The following is an 18,494-nucleotide window of genomic DNA, read 5'->3' as shown; positions in this document are numbered from 1 at the left end:
CAAGCTGACAAACATACAGCCTTCTTTTGACAGTTAACAAATTACTTCAGTTGACATATCCAACACCTTCCCATACCATGATGTCAGCAGCTTGAGAGAGATGGATCTCAAGAATTGCTGCTTTGTGACCTGTCACCAGACATCTATGAAGATGGTGGTACCAATCTGACTATTACAAATAGAAGCAAGACTCATGGCTCAACTAACATCACATGATTCTGTCTGTAGGCCATGCAAGTCTCTGTTACTGAGGTATGATGTCAACGATAAATGTCACATGGCAACTAAAGATAACACACTTTGCTGTACTCTGTTCATGGTGTCATTTTGCGTGTAAGCTCTGCTCAGATCTGAGGTGTTGTCATCAGTCTATTTGTTAGAGCCAACTGAACAAAGCTACAATCTTCTCATGATGTAGTCCACAAATGAGCAACAGGGGACAATCTGACACATGGAAGAAATTCGTATGACATAAAGCAAGGCACTCGAATTGCACCCTGCCTAAGAAATATTAGAACACTACAACTGTTGAAACTGAGGGTAACTTACAGTGAATTAGCTGCAACCAGTTGGCTTTGAGGGCATTTCGTTTTTCGTGGCGCCATTTCAAGATGCCTGGTATCCCACATTTGGATGTTTACAATTATTGTCATGTCATGAACATAGCGCATTTAGAATTTCGCAATGGAAGTTTTTAAGGCAGGTACTGTAAAATGTCTTAAGTAAAGAAACAATGTTCACAGTGCGTGAACATAAAATGCATGTTTTGAGGTATAATTTGTCGGCTTGGCTTGTTGCAAAAGGGGTGCGATTCATATCAGTGGTTTTATCTATAAACATTAACATCATGAACACTAAGTTTGACATGTGCTATGAGCACTGCTGTGGTGTCACATGACACAGCAGCCCAAGAGCTCAGTATGTGTATCAGGCCTAAAGGTGACAGAAGATTGTCCGTGTGTGGTGTAGTTCTTCTGGAATACAGTTGTTACGAGTCCAGGGAATGTTCTGCAGTCATTGCACTACAGCCAACTGTCTTGGGTGATAGGTATGATGCTGCTATGTCCACCATGCCAATGATTTGACATATTTCAAAGTTGTTAACGTGGTCTTAACTGCATGTGCACATAGGGTTAGAATCACCACTTGAAAAGTTCCAGTAATGTTAAGACGTATCCAACAGCCCCCATGCACTCACACCATTCTTCATCAAGGGGAGTGACTTTTCCATATTGAAAATAAGCTCACATAAGAACGATAGTTTGATGAACATACGATGTACTACAGACACTGAAATACTTTAGTATCAGTTCAGCAGCATTTAATTCAGATGTTCCCCTTTAGATTTCTGTCATTGTATCTTTCCTTCGATAAGAACCAGAATGTTCATATCACATACTTTCCTTAGCCTTTATTTAAATTCTGCACCATTTTCCTTCATGGTATACCATTCTTTTCATTTCTTTTACCTTTCCTCATATTTCCTCCTGCTTCTCCTCCTCCAGGCAAACCTTTATCATAACCTTTTCTCTTTCATTTTCTTCATAACTGACAGTACTTTGGTATAACAGAGCGACACATCTAGGGGAGCAAATGTGGTGTGGTTGTGCATATGCACAGGCGCGTGATGCAGGAGGGGAGCAGACAGTGTTTTCATTGCAAAATTCAACGACTGAGGAGCAGTGAAGCGTCATCAGATTTTTTACTGCGGAAGGGGTTAAACCACCGATATTCTTCAACTTATGGTGGCTGTGTAGTGGGGGGAGACAGTGTGTCCAAAAGGTCAGTGAGAAAGTGGCGTGCCCATTTTTGTGAAGTGACAACTTGAGACTAGGCCAGGCACACACAGTACTCATGGTCGAACTCATCGACAAGGTGAATAACCTGGTAGAAAGTGTTTGGTGTGTCAAAATGCAAATGTTGGCAGTAATGGTGGAGGCCAGTGTTGGGACAGTGTGGACAATTGTGCACAACAGGTTCGGTTACTAGAAGTGTGTGTGCAGTGGATTCTGAAGCAACTCAATGAACTGTAAAAGGCACTGCATACAGGGCTAGCACTGCAATACCTGCTCTGGTATCACAAAGACTCTGCTTTCCTGGAGCGGATTATCACTGGTTTTGAGAGCTGGTGCCATCACTCCCGAGCAAGAGACAAAGCGGGGCAGCATGCAGTGAAAATATGTGTTGTCACTTCTCCCTAAAAAATTCAAAGCTGTGCCCTCAGCAGGCAAGATGATGCTCACTGTCGTTTTCGACATTCGAAGTCTGATACTCATCGAATTCCTCGAGCATGAAAAAATCATTAACAGTGATGTGTACTGAGACACACCGTAGCCTACAAAAGTCCATGAAGAGCAAACAACCTGGGCTGATTACAGAGGGACTGAGTCTGCTCCATGATAATGTATTTCCACACATCTCTGCGGTCACACCCAATGTAATGGTCAAGTTCAAGTGGGAGCAGCTTGAGCATCTGCCCTGTGACTTCGATGTGTTTGGCTGCTAAAACATCTCAGAGAGAAGTGCTTCATGTTGGACAGCAAACTGAAGGACACAGTGGAGGACTGGCTCCTGTCAGGGCCATACGAATTCTGGAACATGGAATCCGTCAGCTTGTGAAACAGTGGGACAGTTATACTCAGGCATCTGGTGATTACTTTTGAATAAAGACCTCAATTATACCCTAGTGTTGTTTTGTATCTTTCCCTTTGAACACCCTTTACACTGTACAATGTCAGAACTATTAGTTCATTGTTACTTTTGTAATCAATTGTGTATCTTGAAATCTAGAGATTCAACTGTATCCCTGTATGGCCCTACAAACTGGAGTTCAAGTTATGTAGTTGAACACTTCTTTCAGTAACTTGACCTTATAGTTTGATATAAAGTAGCTTGCATTAGTAAAATATTCAGCTGGATAGCTCTCACCACCAATATATCACTGGGAGCAATAGTGCCATCGTCAGTCCGTGTTGTGTTGCCATTTCCACAGTGCAAAGCATTGTGCCTGCCAGATCTCATGTGGAAACTGTCCTGAACACATTCATTTTGCACTTTTCAATAAAAAATGTAAAACTCTGGCCAAAATTAAAACTAAGAACAGATTTTTGACATGCTTAGAGACGTTATAAAAATGTATACCATAAGATTTAACAATGTACGAAGAGAAGACAGATTGATACTTAACTTTTTAAGACACGTTAAGTTGCAGACAGTTACCGTTAAAAAGCACTTACATAAAGCTTTTGACCATAGCTTTCATCAGCACTTCAAAAGTGAGACATACACCATTCATACACAAGGAAGCACACATGACTGGTGTGTCTCTCTCTTTTAATGAAGGTTGTGTCCGAAAGCTTTATGTAAGCGTCTTTTAACTGTGCCTGTTTGCAATTTCATGTGTCTTCTTTATGGTAAGTAGAAATCTGTCTTTTGCTACATTGTTGATTTTCCTACCTGGAGTTCCCATTGTTTGATATCTGTTTTTTTTTTTTTTTAAATTTTCTTTCTTTCTTTCTTTTTTTTATTTTTTTTTTAGGAGGTAGATTTTTCGACAATTTTCTATCACTGCAGAGAGGGTCATTGTGGTGGCTGCCTGCAGACAGTACTTATTGCAACAACATTGGACCTTAAACATCGGATGCCAACAACTGTAAATCACACTGCAACTGTTCTCATATAACAATGAAACCTTTTTGTGTGTGTGTTCTCCTGCCACCACTTGGTGAGTAGGTTTTTATCTATCCGTTTACACATATAATTGTTCTCAGGAATTTATAACTACTGTCTCCCATAAAGAACCAACAAATTAATTAAAATAATAAAAATATTGCTTTATTACATTGAGGTCCTTTACAAAAGTATTTACAATTACAAGAAAAACATTGTTAAGCGCAAACAATTTCAGCAGTTACAATTTAAGTCTTTGTGACTTTCTATAGAAAGGATTGATAGGACTTGGTAAATGACCTGCTTTAAGCACTCCCTGAACTGGTTTCTTGTTGGCATCAAAAGGAATACTGGGACTCTGTTTGACAGCTTTGGGGTAGTCACGGAAATCTGGAACAAGATAAAGTGATGTATATTTCATTAATAAACATTTTCTTTATTAAAGCACTTAAATTAATATTGCTTGTTACCCTTTTCTCTACACAGTCCAATTTAATCAGTTAAGTACAAGAATATTATTTTGAAAGTTACAATGAAATACATCCACTCTCATGCTTTTTATAACAGGCTATGTGAAACAATGTTATATCACAAGTTAAAATTAAGTGTTGGTCTGGAATTTAAAAATGTACAACTTCCTTTTGTTCCCCCTTAGAGACTGAATCAAAGCTGCAATCTCCTATGACCAGGTAGAGCACAGTTCTAATTCAGCACATATAAACACTGAATATACTATTTGAAGAAATGTAAATATTCCATTCAGTGCAACACAATGTCCTGTGATCCTAATAAGAAGGAAGGAAAGTCAAGCAACTACTAACTTTATAATATGAAGGAATCTTATCGTTATTTTCTCAATACTCTGCTGTTTCATTTAACTTGATATCTGAAAGTTAAGAGCAAGGAAAACTTGAATGAAGCATTAAACCAAAAATCAAGCATTTTCCTGTATGTAGGTAAATTCTTTACAATCGGACCAAGGAACGCAACATGAAATTACCAAACAAATCACACTGGAATCAGCTCGTAGACACGGTTGTGTTGTTACAACAGCAATAGAGCTTAGAGCCATAAGTTCTGTGAGAGAACTTAACAGTTGCTAACAAGGCAAACTAATCACAAGCAGAGTCCATATTCATAACTAAAAGGCAGCTGTGACATTAGAGGTGCTGTCTGGCGGCCAATGCCAGTTATTGGGCAGCTGTCAGATCTCCATCTTGGGTGGTGGTGTGATTCACGGCACCACAGTCAAAAAATGCTAAAGTGCATATCCACATATGGGCTTGGTCATCAAATCAACTGGAGACTTGAGCACTTTGGAAAGCTCGTGTATTAAATTGTGCTTCTCTCATTTACCCTGCTGACAAATTGGTAAAGAATGGAAGAAAATGCCTGATCCAACTCAATGGCTGTAAGAAATACTGTTTGCCAAGCTAGTGACAATGAATGAGTTAACGTTAATATCTTAAAAAGGGATTGCAGAATGAAATGCAAAATACAGAAATGAATCAATACAGCAAAACAGCATGACAGAGTGCCACGAAAGAACAATGAATGAACGAAGTTTCACAACTGGTTAACTTTTTATCCTCAAGCTTTTGCTGATGTGTAAACCATATTTAAGTCCTCATCCTCCATATGGTGCAGCAACAAATTGTGCATAATTTAAAAAATTTAATAGTTTTTTCCCCTATGGAATTACTCTGTGCTCTGCCATCAACAGTTTTCTCTTCTTACATGAATCCAGCTTAAGCAAGGGATTCTAATGTCTAGACTCAAATGACACCAGCCACAGCTCTAACAAAACAGTTCCCTTAGTTTGAAACTCTGCTTCTGCAACTTCTCAGAACTGCCAAAAAGTTTTATCTCCAAGTGTGCCCCCAGTTTCATCAAACTATTCCTGTCAAGGACTGATTATTTTTCATAACACAGCACGTATCCATCTCCTCTCCCCCCATATGACTAAACTTAACCCAATATTGAGAACAACAGCACTGAACCTTATCCTTCATTTTTCTTGAACATCTCTTCTTTCAGGCTCTCACTGCATCTAGCCATGTGTCAATACCATTTCCAATCTCTTTAGAATACAAGGCAATGTAATATGAGTGCCATTTACTCTTTGGAAAGTGACCACTATAGCATGAGTATTCCTATAGACATGGTAAACTGTAACAAAGCTAGCCATCTATATGCATATCACAACTTTCTGCAGTGTAGCCTGAAATACCAATCAATTTTCTTTGTTTCTTCCTGTTAAACAAAAAGGCTATTTAAAGTGTTAGTACTGTGTGGACAATGATGATTCAAATTTCACTTGTATTCACTAAAAGGACATATTGTGGTATGCCTTACTGTGAAAGAATATCAGAGAGTACTGTAATAATTAACAGTTGCAGCAATTCAGGTCTTCATTTGCCTTTGATTGAGGAAAATCACTTTGATGTTAACAAAGCTTTTGGTAAATTCATATTGGACTGAAGAAAACAAAGAGTAAAAATGTGTGCTGTCAAGATAGCCAACTATGCAATTATTTCAATGAGAAACTTTCTGTAATGAAGTGACAGTATTTTACTTGCAGTTAATAGCACGTTTGAATCATCTATTCATCAAACCACAGATAAAATCATTAGCACACAGAAAAATAATTACAGTTTTTCTCTATCAATGAACAGTAGTGCAAGTTAATGGATTTAGTAACATTTCAAATAATTACATTCATTTGGCCAGTTATCCAATACAAATGCTTTCATTGCAGTTTCTATATTACAAAGGGCTTCCTTTCCCACACTTTTGCTTTCTACCAGCTTTTTAAAGATATGCATACAAAATCATCTATAGTTTTACAATTTTCTTGTTTTAACAACACATACAACTGACTGTTTGGTATCATTCATCCTATGTTTAAGACATTTACTACGTCCTGTAATACTCGAAATAGTTCTAGCCCTAATTTCAAGGACAACCGTCTTCAAGCACCTTTGTCTTTGTGACTCTACTCCAGTATTCCTAAACTTCGATTAAAATTAACTTTGTGGCTGATGCTTTCATGTATCCAATGGTAAGGGTCAACCATTAAACAATTGTAGTTTTTGCTCAAGTGCCCTGTCTTGCCTGTATTGTTGTGCATGTGCTTGGGTTATACACTGGCAATTACCCCCCCCCCCCCCCCCCCTACTCAAATATTCTTACATGTGAAGATAAAGAATTGAGGAAACTGGTACAAAAGTTACTCTTTCACACACTACATGCTAGTCCTATTTATGATGTTTTGTACACAACAAGGAAATGAATAGGATTTACCAAGTTCCAGTTTAACATGTCAGAGGAAATTCTATATACTCAACTCGTAGATGCTCATTACGTGAGGTAACAGTGATTAAGGGGGTGCATTTGGGAAGACCACAGTTCAAATCCTCATCAAACCATTAAGAAACAGTGTTCTGTGGTTTTCCTAAATCAAAGGTGATTGACGGGGTGCGTCCTCTAAAATGTATACAGTCAATTTCCTTCCCCATCATTGCCAATCTGAAGATGTGCTTTGTCTCTAACGGTCTCATTGTTGACAGCACATCAAATTCTAATCTTCCCTTTTTCTTCGTAGATGACCCAAGCACGGGAGAAAATCTCCTAATATCCAAGGGCCAGTCTTGGACCTATTCTCCAACGAACATTCCACCAACTGGCAAGATGGCTGGGTTTCGCAGTTGTAGAATATGATATGGAAGAGAAGAAATGTATTTTTGCACTCAAATGCAAGTATGTCTTAAAAACAAACAGTTTCATAGTTTAACATGCAGAAATGGCTTATAGGAAAACACTTATTACAGATAATCTCTTTAGATATTTACAGTCTCTGCATCAAAGTGCTTTGTGTAAATTAATAATACCACCTAACAACATTCTGTTGCTGAACATGGAATGCATTACAATAGCAGGGCCTCCCATTATTAATGATTTGAAAAAATGTGGATCCCATCCAATTCCTCAACAAGTACTTCCAAGCTACAGAGATGGCTACTGGCCCTCCAATATAAATCTCATTTTTTAAATATATGCAACTTCTTTCCTTTTTTGTTCTCAGTTTCTTAGAATATCTCTGTATTTTTTTATCAGAATTTTCTCCGTTTCTGACATACTACTACTACTGCTACTAATATTTCCACTACCACCACTACACCTTTCTCTTTACCACTCCCTCTACAAGCATGTGGATTTTTTCCAAGTTTTAGTTCTTTCTAACTGTCTACAGCTCATTATTAAAACTCTATAATTTAAATCTCTGTTGCTATAATACTAGTGCCATGTACAAAATGGCCTTTCACTGTAATCCAGATTCAATATCACAAAGGTGAAGCAAACATTCTGTTGTTTGCCACAAATCCATGAACAAAGCAGTCTCCATCTATTGCAGGGCCGGCCAGAAATTCTGCACGCGTGCGGTGCTCCTGCACATGTGCGACTTCCGGGTCATAGTGTGCACGCCGCAGCCGTCAGCGTTCATGTAGTGTATGTTTCTACGCACAGATGTCGCTTTATCCACTTGCTGGTATACTCCGTACCGGCGCATTCTAGTGCTCTTTCCACAGCTTGCAAGCCAACCATGGGAAGGTATTTCGCGTATTAAACATTTAAAATACTGTCACAGTCTACTCATTGAGATTTCTACTTTTATGTTAACAGTTTAACCCAGTAAGATAAGTAATATAGTTAACAACTGTGGGTTTTCATTAAGGCAGCTTGACTGACGGCACGTAAATATGCGTAATGTTTTTGATCTAGTATTTAAGAAAGAGAGCACTTTGCAACTTCCAATGAAACTTATTCATGATTTCAAATAACATTAAACTAATGAAAGGTTTCCTATAACTAATTCTCGGTGCCCTCAGTTACTGCCACATAATTTCTGTCTCACTGACCTCTGAACAGAATGATAACCGCAGACCTCTCGATGATCACCTGCTATTTCAGTACCATTATTGCTACATCTTTCATCAGTTCCGTCTGAAATCTGCATAATAACTGACAATTAGATGAATGTTACGTTTTATCGACTTCAGCTGAGCGTACCCCTTCACACATTAAAAAAAAAACCTAAATGTAAGTATACATTGGAACAATTGGTTTAATTGCCAACTTTCCTGATAATAATGTAACATGGAGCAGAATGAGGCAATAATGCACAGCGAGTAAACAATAATTTTTAATTATGAAAGGAATAAATCCAAACACATTTATCACTGGTCATGTGAAATGATAATCGAGTTGATGTGTCTCACCCATTTTCTTAAGGACATTTAATTTTGCTTGCCGTTCTTCACTGTTGAGTACACTACACTCGTCTTTGTGATATGTATTGTAGTGTCTTTCAATTGAAAACTTACGCTGGCCGCCTATTATTCGGCGGCATAGCAAACACTGTGAGTTTTCACCAACGGCTACAAAAAAGAATTGCAGTTCCCAGTCATTGTTAAACAACTGAGAACATAGATCTCTCGACCTTTGCTGTTAAGGTTACGGTTACCAGGGGTAAACGAGACTGGGTATGTTGCGCTCTTGCTTGTACCACAAACATGGAAGTGGAGCCGCCGCCGTTCATTTAGGACACATGTCTAATAAGAGATGTCGCTGTCGCACACGTGCGCACATGTGCAGCACTTCCGCACACTGTGCAGCGTTTGGCCGGCCATGATCTATTGCTAAGCTATTTCTAGCCCCCCACCCCCCCCCAACCTAATTACAGTCAAAAATGTCTCAGATCGTTACCTGTGAAAAATAAACCTTATGTTCATACCCTGATGTATCCCACATTTCTAATCAGTAAAAATAGATTTTTTTTTTTTTTTTTTTTTTTTTTTTTTTTTTTTTGCATACGGTAAAATTAGACTAGTTGAGAATTTTTACCATGTGCTGTGTTTTTATTGAGAACTATGTTCACTTTCTTTGCACTTTTTGGTGTTTTGGCACAACTGCTGTTGGAGTCCAGTGTGGTTGTTAGCAAAGAATTTTCATTTGGACTGGTACTATATTCATTTTCTGCTTTCTTTTCTTTCTTCGGTGTTTTAACAGAACTCTTCATGATTTCTGGTGCGGTTCCTGGCAAAGAATTTGTAGCAGTGCAAGTGGTTGATTCTGGAAGTTCTTTTGTAGTTGCATTCATACTAAATGGCTGTTGAGGTGAAAAACTCATTAGTAATAATTTTTTACATAAAAAATTACACAAGTAAAGTCTATCAGTCTAAATAAACCATATAAAACTACAACATTATAAACCTATAAGATAAAAAACAATAAAGTAGATACACAGACTTTAATTTCATTTTCACAAATTAGTTGGAAGAGATAAGACTCTGAAAGAAGTTCCACATCATTTTATTAATGTTTCAGATGTAGTTGACTTACTTGTGATACTTCTGTTACAATCCATGATGAAAGACTGTTTCGTTTCTTTGGGATGTATGGCGAAGAGGTCTGCTGTAAAGGCAGGCTCTTCCTTGTGGCCATCTTAGTTACATTTACATTATTTCTGAGAGATTGGAGGGTATTTCCTATGCACAAACCCATTTCTTCTCCATGGATTGAGCCATTTAGTTTCTTTTTTGCACGTGTTTCTGGACTCTGCCTAGCAGCAAGTAAAAAGTTGCTACCGCCTGTAACAGTATTTGTTGTACGCACATTATTAATTTGATTACAATCTGATGCACCACTAACTAAATCCAGATCAGAATGTTGGAAGTGGTTCTCATCATTCTGTGCTACATTGAAGGCTTTACTATTCTGTTTACTCTTTTTGGTTTTCCTTGTTTGACTGGCATTACTAGCTGTATGTGTGAGCAGTTCAACAGGAGTAGCCTTAAGTTTCCTTTTCTTCTTCCCCTTCAGAAGTTTGTCAGATAACTGCACTCCAGCATTAACTTGTTTACTTGGTCCATCATCATTCTCATTTCTTTTCTGAGACAGTACTATTCTGTTAGATCTTTTTGAGTCTGCAACACTATTGTTAAATGTCACATTATCATTACCCTCCGATGTTAATTCATTTCCCTGGTTTTCCTCCCCAGCTTTTTTAACAACTGTGGAAGACTTCTTTCCTTTATTCAAGTTGTGGGTGCCTTTCTTTGGTTTCTTTAGGTCACCACCGCTTTTCTGCAAATCATGTGGGTGCTCTGAATTTACCTCAGACAATTTATGCTTCTTTCTTTTGCCTTGAACTGTTTCAGCATCAGCATCAGGACGCTTCCTTTTCTTGAGTGGTTGTGAACTACCGTTATCATCACCTTCATCATTAGGGTCCTTTCGCAGCAGATCTTCTTCAAATCCAATTAGATCTTCTGCTGCTTGCCAGAGTTCTTCCTGGTGGTCAGCACGACTGGGACGATCTGTGGATCCTGGTGGTTTCTTAAACCCAAGTGGATACTTGCCATTAGAAAGAGTAAGAAATCTGTCAAGAGAATTGGAAAAGTTAGTAAAAATGCTTGAAAGATTCTACTAGTTTCAAAAGATAAAAAAATTACGCACCTTATACAGAGCACAAATCAAAGATGTTAACTAGGATTGTGTAAGTGAATACAAAATTCATAATTTTAGAACCAACCGCAAAGCAGAGACAATATCATAAGTTGCTTTATTTTTTGTGGTGATGTAGTATGGTTTATGAATACACACTATTTTCAGTGTGGTTGCATACTGAATATAAATTTGCAGTACTACCAGTCAACAAATAAAATATCTTTAAAGCAAGATTGGAAACAGTATACTCAGCAGGAACACTTTCTGCTACAGCAAGATGACCAGGAAGAAGAAAACACACACACACACACACACACACACACACACACACACACACACACAGAGAGAGAGAGAGAGAGAGAGAGAGAGAGAGAGAGAGAGCACTCCTCCCACCATGCAAAATGGAACAGTTTGCAGTTCCCTATGACTGGGATGTCTCTCGACTGGGAATAAGTGTGACAGTCAACTTCAATGTGGTCAATGCACATGGTAAACACACAGCTCATTGTGGGTGACTGAGCATGTAACATTACATGTAAGGCATGTAGGCACTGGGAATTTCAAGTATCAAACCGTCAAAGGTGCACCTCAGTTTGGGACAAAACAAATCAGTCAACTGCCACAGGAGACAACATGCTGATGTCAGGGGCCACCACCATCATATATCGTATCAGTGGATAGACAGGTCACAGTGTAGGAAATCACTTGCTAATTCAATACTGAATAACCACAAACTGTGAACAGCCACACCAAGCAAAAATTCACCTCCTCCTTGTAGCATACAGAAGCCACTGTACAACAGGTGTATCCCTGCTAACTGCATGCCACAGGGACAAAGATTTTACGGACACAGAAAAACTACTTTTTATGCTCACAATTTCAACTGGATTAATGAGTTACAGCACACCTTACAGCACACCTTACAACTTATGAAGTGGTAAGAGTACTTTGAAAAACAGATGAGGCAGTTCATTTTACTTGACAGACACTGGTCAAACAAACAGTGGACATATTCCACTGTGAAGGACATTTGTGTGTGAAGAAACTGGACCCCAGATACACCTGCCTTCATGGAGGGAGAAAAACAGGAAACTACCGTGTGGAGGGAGAAAAACAGGAAACTACCGTGAATCATGTCCATCTAATTGTTTGCCTACAGCACCGCACAAGTATCTGCAATTTCAACAACACATTGCGCCTGTCCGTTACCCCTGAGCTGTCAGAATGGTTTGAGGCACATTTAACAGATATTATGGCACTTGTAGAGCAGGTCAGGTAGGAGAGAGATATGCTCATCTTGAAATCTGCTTTGAGCAGTCGCCCTGAATTGTAGCCAATGGCTGAGCCATTGTGGAGCAGGCTCATTCTCAGTGTCCATCCTAAGATGCATAGCTTCTGTTATCTGCTTGAAAACAACCATTATGCCCTACTAATTCTGTTGCTCATAAGCAATATAAAATCTGATGAAGGCCATTTGAGGACTTGGACCCCATTCTTCCTAGCTTGGAGCCCACTGTTTTAATCATTGAGCTATCTTTCCCAAATTTTGGCTCATGAACTGGGAAGTGCAACAAATGAAGTTAGTGGTGTGATTATTATTGTCTATATAGTGTAAGGCTTGTGATCAGAGTGTCCACTAATAGTACATACAATTACAACTATACCGTCAGCTTCTGGAAGAAAGTTGCAATCTTACAACCAAAAATAAGAATTACAAACACGTAATAGAAATCAGTGGGCATCATCTTTGGTCATACTGGCCTGTATAATTAAACAGAGTACACAAACTATTTGATCAAGTTTGTAAGCTATATTGTACAATGTAATCAAATACTTGTAGTTTATTATCTTTCATGGTAATTAGATTATTTCAAGTTTTATAAAAGTTTGTGTAGCCTGCTGTAAATGAACAGCAAAGCACGAAAAAAGGGGTAGCATAACTAGAATTTCATCTGGGCACTTACTGTGATACAAGAACTTTCAATGCCTTCCTCTGTTTCACATTAGCAGCCTTCTGCATTTGTGACTTAAGTAATGAAGCAATTTCAACAGCATCAAAGTCTATAGTTGGCAACACTATATCAACCTTCCCAGCTCTAGGGTCTAGAAACTTCTCTCCAGTCACTGAAGAAGAAATTTCATTTTCATCCTGTTCTTCATCTGGTTCATCACCTTCATTATCACTGACATCCACTGGTACCATGTCACGCCAACTGTTCCCTGGAAATCCAGCCTGAAACGACACAACAAACACAACTGTTTCATTATTTATTATATGGCTACGTTTTCCTCGTCAAGATATTTTACCTGGCCGACAGAAGTAAATATGTGGATGCAGGCTGTCACTCCCTCCCCCATTTGCGTATGTACAAGTTCCCCTCCCACACCTTGTAACACCATCGATTGTAAGTAGTTTAAACAATGTAATTATGTGTATGTAACTATGAAGTAGTTGTTCTTTACTCTGTTTCACAGAGGAAGACCGCACTGCAGTTCCTTCTCTAAATCCTTGCACAAACGAAAAAATGGCTGACAACGAAATAAGTGTCCAAGGAATAGAAAAGCAACTGGAATCACTCAACAGAGGAAAGTCCACTGGACCTGACGGGATACCAATTCGATTCTACACAGAGTACGCGAAAGAACTTGCCCCCCTTCTAACAGCCGTGTAGCGCAAGTCTCTAGAGGAACGGAAGGTTTCAAATGATTGGAAAAAAGCACAGGTAGTCCCAGTCTTCAAGAAGGGTCGTCGAGCAGATGCGCAAAACTATAGACCTGTATCTCTGACGTCGATCTGTTGTAGAATTTTAGAACCTGTTTTTTGCTCGAGTATCATGTCGTTTTTGGAAACCCAGTATCTACTATGTAGGAATCAACATGGATTCCGGAAACAGCGATCGTGTGAGACCCAACTCGCTTTATTTGTTCATGAGACCCAGAAAATGTTAGATACAGGCTCCCAGGTAGATGCTATTTTTCTTGACTTCCCGAAGGCGTTCGATACAGTTCCGCACTGTCGCCTGATAAACAAAGTAAGAGCCTACGGAATATCAGACCAGCTGTGTGGCTGGATTGAAGAGTTTTTAGCAAACAGAACACAGCATGTTGTTATCAATGGAGAGACGTCTACAGACGTTAAAGTAACCTCTGGCGTGCCACAGGGGAGTGTTATGGGACCATTGCTTTTCACAATATATATAAATGACCTAGTAGATAGTGTTGGAAGTTCCATGCGGCTTTTTGCGGATGATGCTGTAGTATACAGAGAAGTTGCAGCATTAGAAAATTGTAGCGAAATGCAGGAAGATCTGCAGCGGATAGGCACTTGGTGCAGGGAGTGGCAACTGTCCCTTAACATAGACAAATGTAATGTATTGCGAATACATAGAAAAAAGGATCCTTTATTGTATGATTATATGATAGCGGAACAAACACTGGTAGCAGTTACTTCTGTAAAATATCTGGGAATATGCGTGCGGAACGATTTGAAGTGGAATGATCATATAAAATTAATTGTTGGTAAGGCGGGTACCAGGTTGAGATTCATTGGGAGAGTGCTTAGAAAATGTAGTCCATCAACAAAGGAGGTGGCTTACAAAACACTCGTTCAACCTATACTTGAGTATTGCTCATCAGTGTGGGATCCGTACCAGATCGGTTTGACGGAGGAGATAGAGAAGATCCAAAGAAGAGCGGCGCGTTTCGTCACAGGGTTATTTGGTAACCGTGATAGCGTTACGGAGATGTTTAATAAACTCAAGTGGCAGACTCTGCAAGAGAGGCGCTCTGCATCGCGGTGTAGCTTGCTCGCCAGGTTTCGAGAGGGTGCGTTTCTGGATGAGGTATCGAATATATTGCTTCCCCCTACATATACCTCCCGAGGAGATCACGAATGTAAAATCAGAGAGATTAGATCGCGCACGGAGGCTTTCAGACAGTCGTTCTTCCCGCGAACCATACGTGACTGGAACAGGAAAGGGAGGTAATGACAGTGGCACGTAAAGTGCCCTCCGCCACACACCGTTGGGTGGCTTGCGGAGTATAAATGTAGATGTAGATGTAGATTAAGATCTTTGAATTGTCAGAGGGAAGTGGAAGTTTGTAAAGTATATCTATTGTAAAAACTTAATAATGTTTAAAAATAATGAAACTTTAAAAAATATGTGTGCTCGTAAAAGAGAAATTGTGCTTTGAATACTGGTTCATAATTAGGGAAATTGTACGATGTAACTTAAAAGACGTAGTGAACCCCCTGTACTATGGAAGGGCTTGGCACCTGGGAAAAGGTGGATTTGGCAGTCAATCTGGGCGGCAAGAGAGAGAGCATGTTACACAGTCAGTGGCTAGATGTTGTACTGTTAACAATGGAGGTGCCAAGTAAGGCATTGGGAAGCAAATTTATGTTGAAATTGCCTCGGATGTGGTTTTGGCTGGTGTATGGTGCCCTTGTTTTCATGGAATGGCTCTGAAATGAAGGAAATATGTTGACAAGAAGAATTTATAAAGAGCATTCAACTTCAAGAGCATGGGACCACTTAGCCATCATGTCCTTGCCACCACTATTGCGCCACTGCTCCACCAACTGCTGGAATTCAGATATGTATCACAGTATGGACCAGTATATTGGAGTGAGTGTTTTTTTTTTTTTCTTTTTTTGTTTTTTCCTTCAATAATAATTCCAGTGACATAAAACTGTGTTTGCACCTTAAAATTTGTCCTAATCACAAACCAATGCAGGGTCCTGCCCTTAACGTACAGATAACCAAGCATCATGTTTCTGAAAATATAATGGTTTGTTGTTGCACTAAAGGTGTTAAAGTTCAGTGCCAAAATATTTGAATGTTATCAAAGCTACCTGCTTCACAGGTAGTGAGAAAGGCACTTATATTGGACTATGGTGAAAAGTAGCGTGAATTGATTAGTATTATGAACTATTTTCTGAAATTGTTTGAGCTTAATATTTGACTAACTTGTGTTAAAGCTTTAAAACATAAACTACTGCAAGTGGGGCTAAAAATTTAATGTTATTCAACTGCAACTGGTGCCAGAGTTTGCATGTAGAGTAAGTAACAGTTTATGGCTCCCCACAGTAATCTATTCTCAAATTGAAAGATAATTGGCGTTTTTGTTGCTATTAAAAGAAATCTGTGACATTGCTAATAATGAAGGCATAATAAGTATAGGTGTAGAATTATTTAATTTCATTTGTGGTATGTATGTGTTGGCTGAAATCAGAACTCTTTCCATGCCCAATTTCAGTCCAGTGTGTCTTTAGTAACATCTTAATGTTGAATTAGTACTGAATCAATTAATGATTGCAATAGTAACTTTTATTACTATGAGTGAAGTATTATTTATAGGGTGGCGCACGAAATGTGTTACCATTTTGTTTTTGAATATAAACTTTATTGCCAATACAATCTGAAAGGAACATATACTACAATGAAGAGCCGTCCATAGAGATTTGTTCTAACTCAGCACATGCTCAATATGTCCACCATTTCATTTCCTAACTTCCTTCAAACGAACACTGAAGTTAGTGATTACCCTACAGCACATGTCTTCCGTAATTTCACTGCAAGCTTGATGAATAAGTCTTCTGAGCTCCATTAAATCACGTGGATATTTCGGGAAAATTTTTTCCTTTAGGTACCCCCAAAGAAAAGAATCACATGGACTATTGGGGGGCCGATCTTGTCCATCATTGAAGCGACCTGGAAACCTGAGTGAAATGATCTGCATGTCGAAATGCTCGTGTAAAAACAGTGTTTGCAGTATGTGGCCTTGCTCCATCTTGCATGAACCACTGCGTGTTGAAGGGCAAGGCAGTAGCAAGAAGCTGTGGAATGAAGCTATTGCGAAGCATGCTCAAAGAACGCTCACTGTTCACAGTTTCTTCAAAGAAAAAGGGTCCAATAAGTCCGTGACTGGAAATTGCTGCCCACGCTGTAATCCTCGGAACATAATGTTGTCGTTCATGAAGCACTTGTGGGTTTTCAGTGGCCGAAAAGCGTACATTTTGTTTGTTAACCACACCGTCTAAATGAAAATGCGCCTCGTCTGAAAACCAAACGTTGTTGAGAGTTTCTTCCCTATCCTCCGCCCACTGAGCAAACAGTAGTCTCTACTGCTTGTGTTCTTCAGTGAGCTTCTGTGCGCAGGTCATCTTTTATATATGGAGGTCACTTTTAAGAAAGCGTTGAACGGAGCGTCTGGATATTCCCAGTTGCACTGCTCCCTTTCTACACGATTTCCTGGGACTTCTCTGTACAGCAACTCGTACTGCTTCAATATTCTCCGATGAACAAACATGCTTAGGCCGAGGTCGCTTCGCTTCCAATACTGATCCTTTCTGTACAAATTTATCGTACAACCTGTGGATGGTCTTCTTGCAAGGGATCCATTGTGTGTTAAACTGTTGTCGAAAACGCCTCTGAGTCACAACAAGGCTTTTCGTTTCATGAAAAAGTAACACAATGGCCGATCGTTGCTGTGTTGTCAGTCTTCCATTGTCAGTCATTGCTGCTTACTAGTCTCCTACTGGCAGTATCGTGAATGACACGTCATTTCGTAACTCATTTGTTTTTCCAAGCTCTGCTGGTACTGCTGTAGAGATCCCAGCGGGATATCTAATGTGAGTCGTAAATTGTGAAAGAAACAATTGGTAACACATTTCATGTGCCACCCTGTAGTTCTCTATGTTTGCTGGTTTGTGTAATATCTATTGCTAGCCACCAGGTAGTTCATTCATTAGTTGTGTGTATACATTGTACTATTGAAAAGGAGCATTAACGTAAGTCACTTCAGCAACCCATGTTCATTTTTCTTGAAACTTAATGTTTCAAAGTATTATGCCTAATTAGGTTGGTGACCGTAGATTATTTTATTTGTATGCATTTCATTACTTTCACTACCTCCAAAACTCAGTCTGTTAGTCTTTCTATTACTTGCCATAGAAAAGAAAATACTGTTTGATACCCTCTTCCTATTAGGTTTGCACATGGTCAAACTTCAAAAAATCATGCCAGACGGTAATGCTAGATTGCAATAGAGCGTTATACTATACACGAACTTGCAGTAATAGTGTTAAAAATTGAATTACTTTTTCCACACTAATTAATTTTTACTCTAGATGATAATACAGGAAGATCCCAAATGTAAAACCGTCTAGATATTGCAAGGTGAAGGACAAGATTTAATCACATAAATTAAGTTACCTATGGAAACCATCAACCACTATGTTTGTTTCAAGTATATACTATGACTAGAGGTCTGCGCGGATGTGGATATCCGTGGTATTTGTTACTTGGCAGATA

At 39.0% G+C, this 18,494-nt stretch overlaps 1 protein-coding gene across 1 annotated transcript in view; it reads right to left on the bottom strand.

The window, feature by feature from the left end:
- Positions 1-3,814: 3,814 nt before the first annotated feature.
- LOC124789566 (ribosomal RNA processing protein 1 homolog) overlaps positions 3,815-18,494 on the bottom strand; it is a 52,815-nt gene continuing 38,135 nt past the window's right edge. Inside the window, exons 5-8 of the mRNA XM_047256969.1 lie at positions 13,143-13,411; positions 10,072-11,110; positions 9,574-9,838; positions 3,815-4,059 (exon numbers count right to left, since the gene is read on the bottom strand). Of these exons, the coding sequence (XP_047112925.1) occupies positions 3,911-4,059; positions 9,574-9,838; positions 10,072-11,110; positions 13,143-13,411 (1,722 nt within the window). The 3' untranslated portion in view covers positions 3,815-3,910. The remainder of the gene's footprint in view (positions 4,060-9,573; positions 9,839-10,071; positions 11,111-13,142; positions 13,412-18,494) is intronic.

Source organism: Schistocerca piceifrons, chromosome 3 (assembly GCF_021461385.2).
Source record: "Schistocerca piceifrons isolate TAMUIC-IGC-003096 chromosome 3, iqSchPice1.1, whole genome shotgun sequence".
Classification (NCBI taxonomy): domain Eukaryota; kingdom Metazoa; phylum Arthropoda; class Insecta; order Orthoptera; family Acrididae; genus Schistocerca; species Schistocerca piceifrons.
Note: the sequence above shows the minus strand (reverse complement) of the source record. Positions and strands in the feature narration are given on the sequence as shown.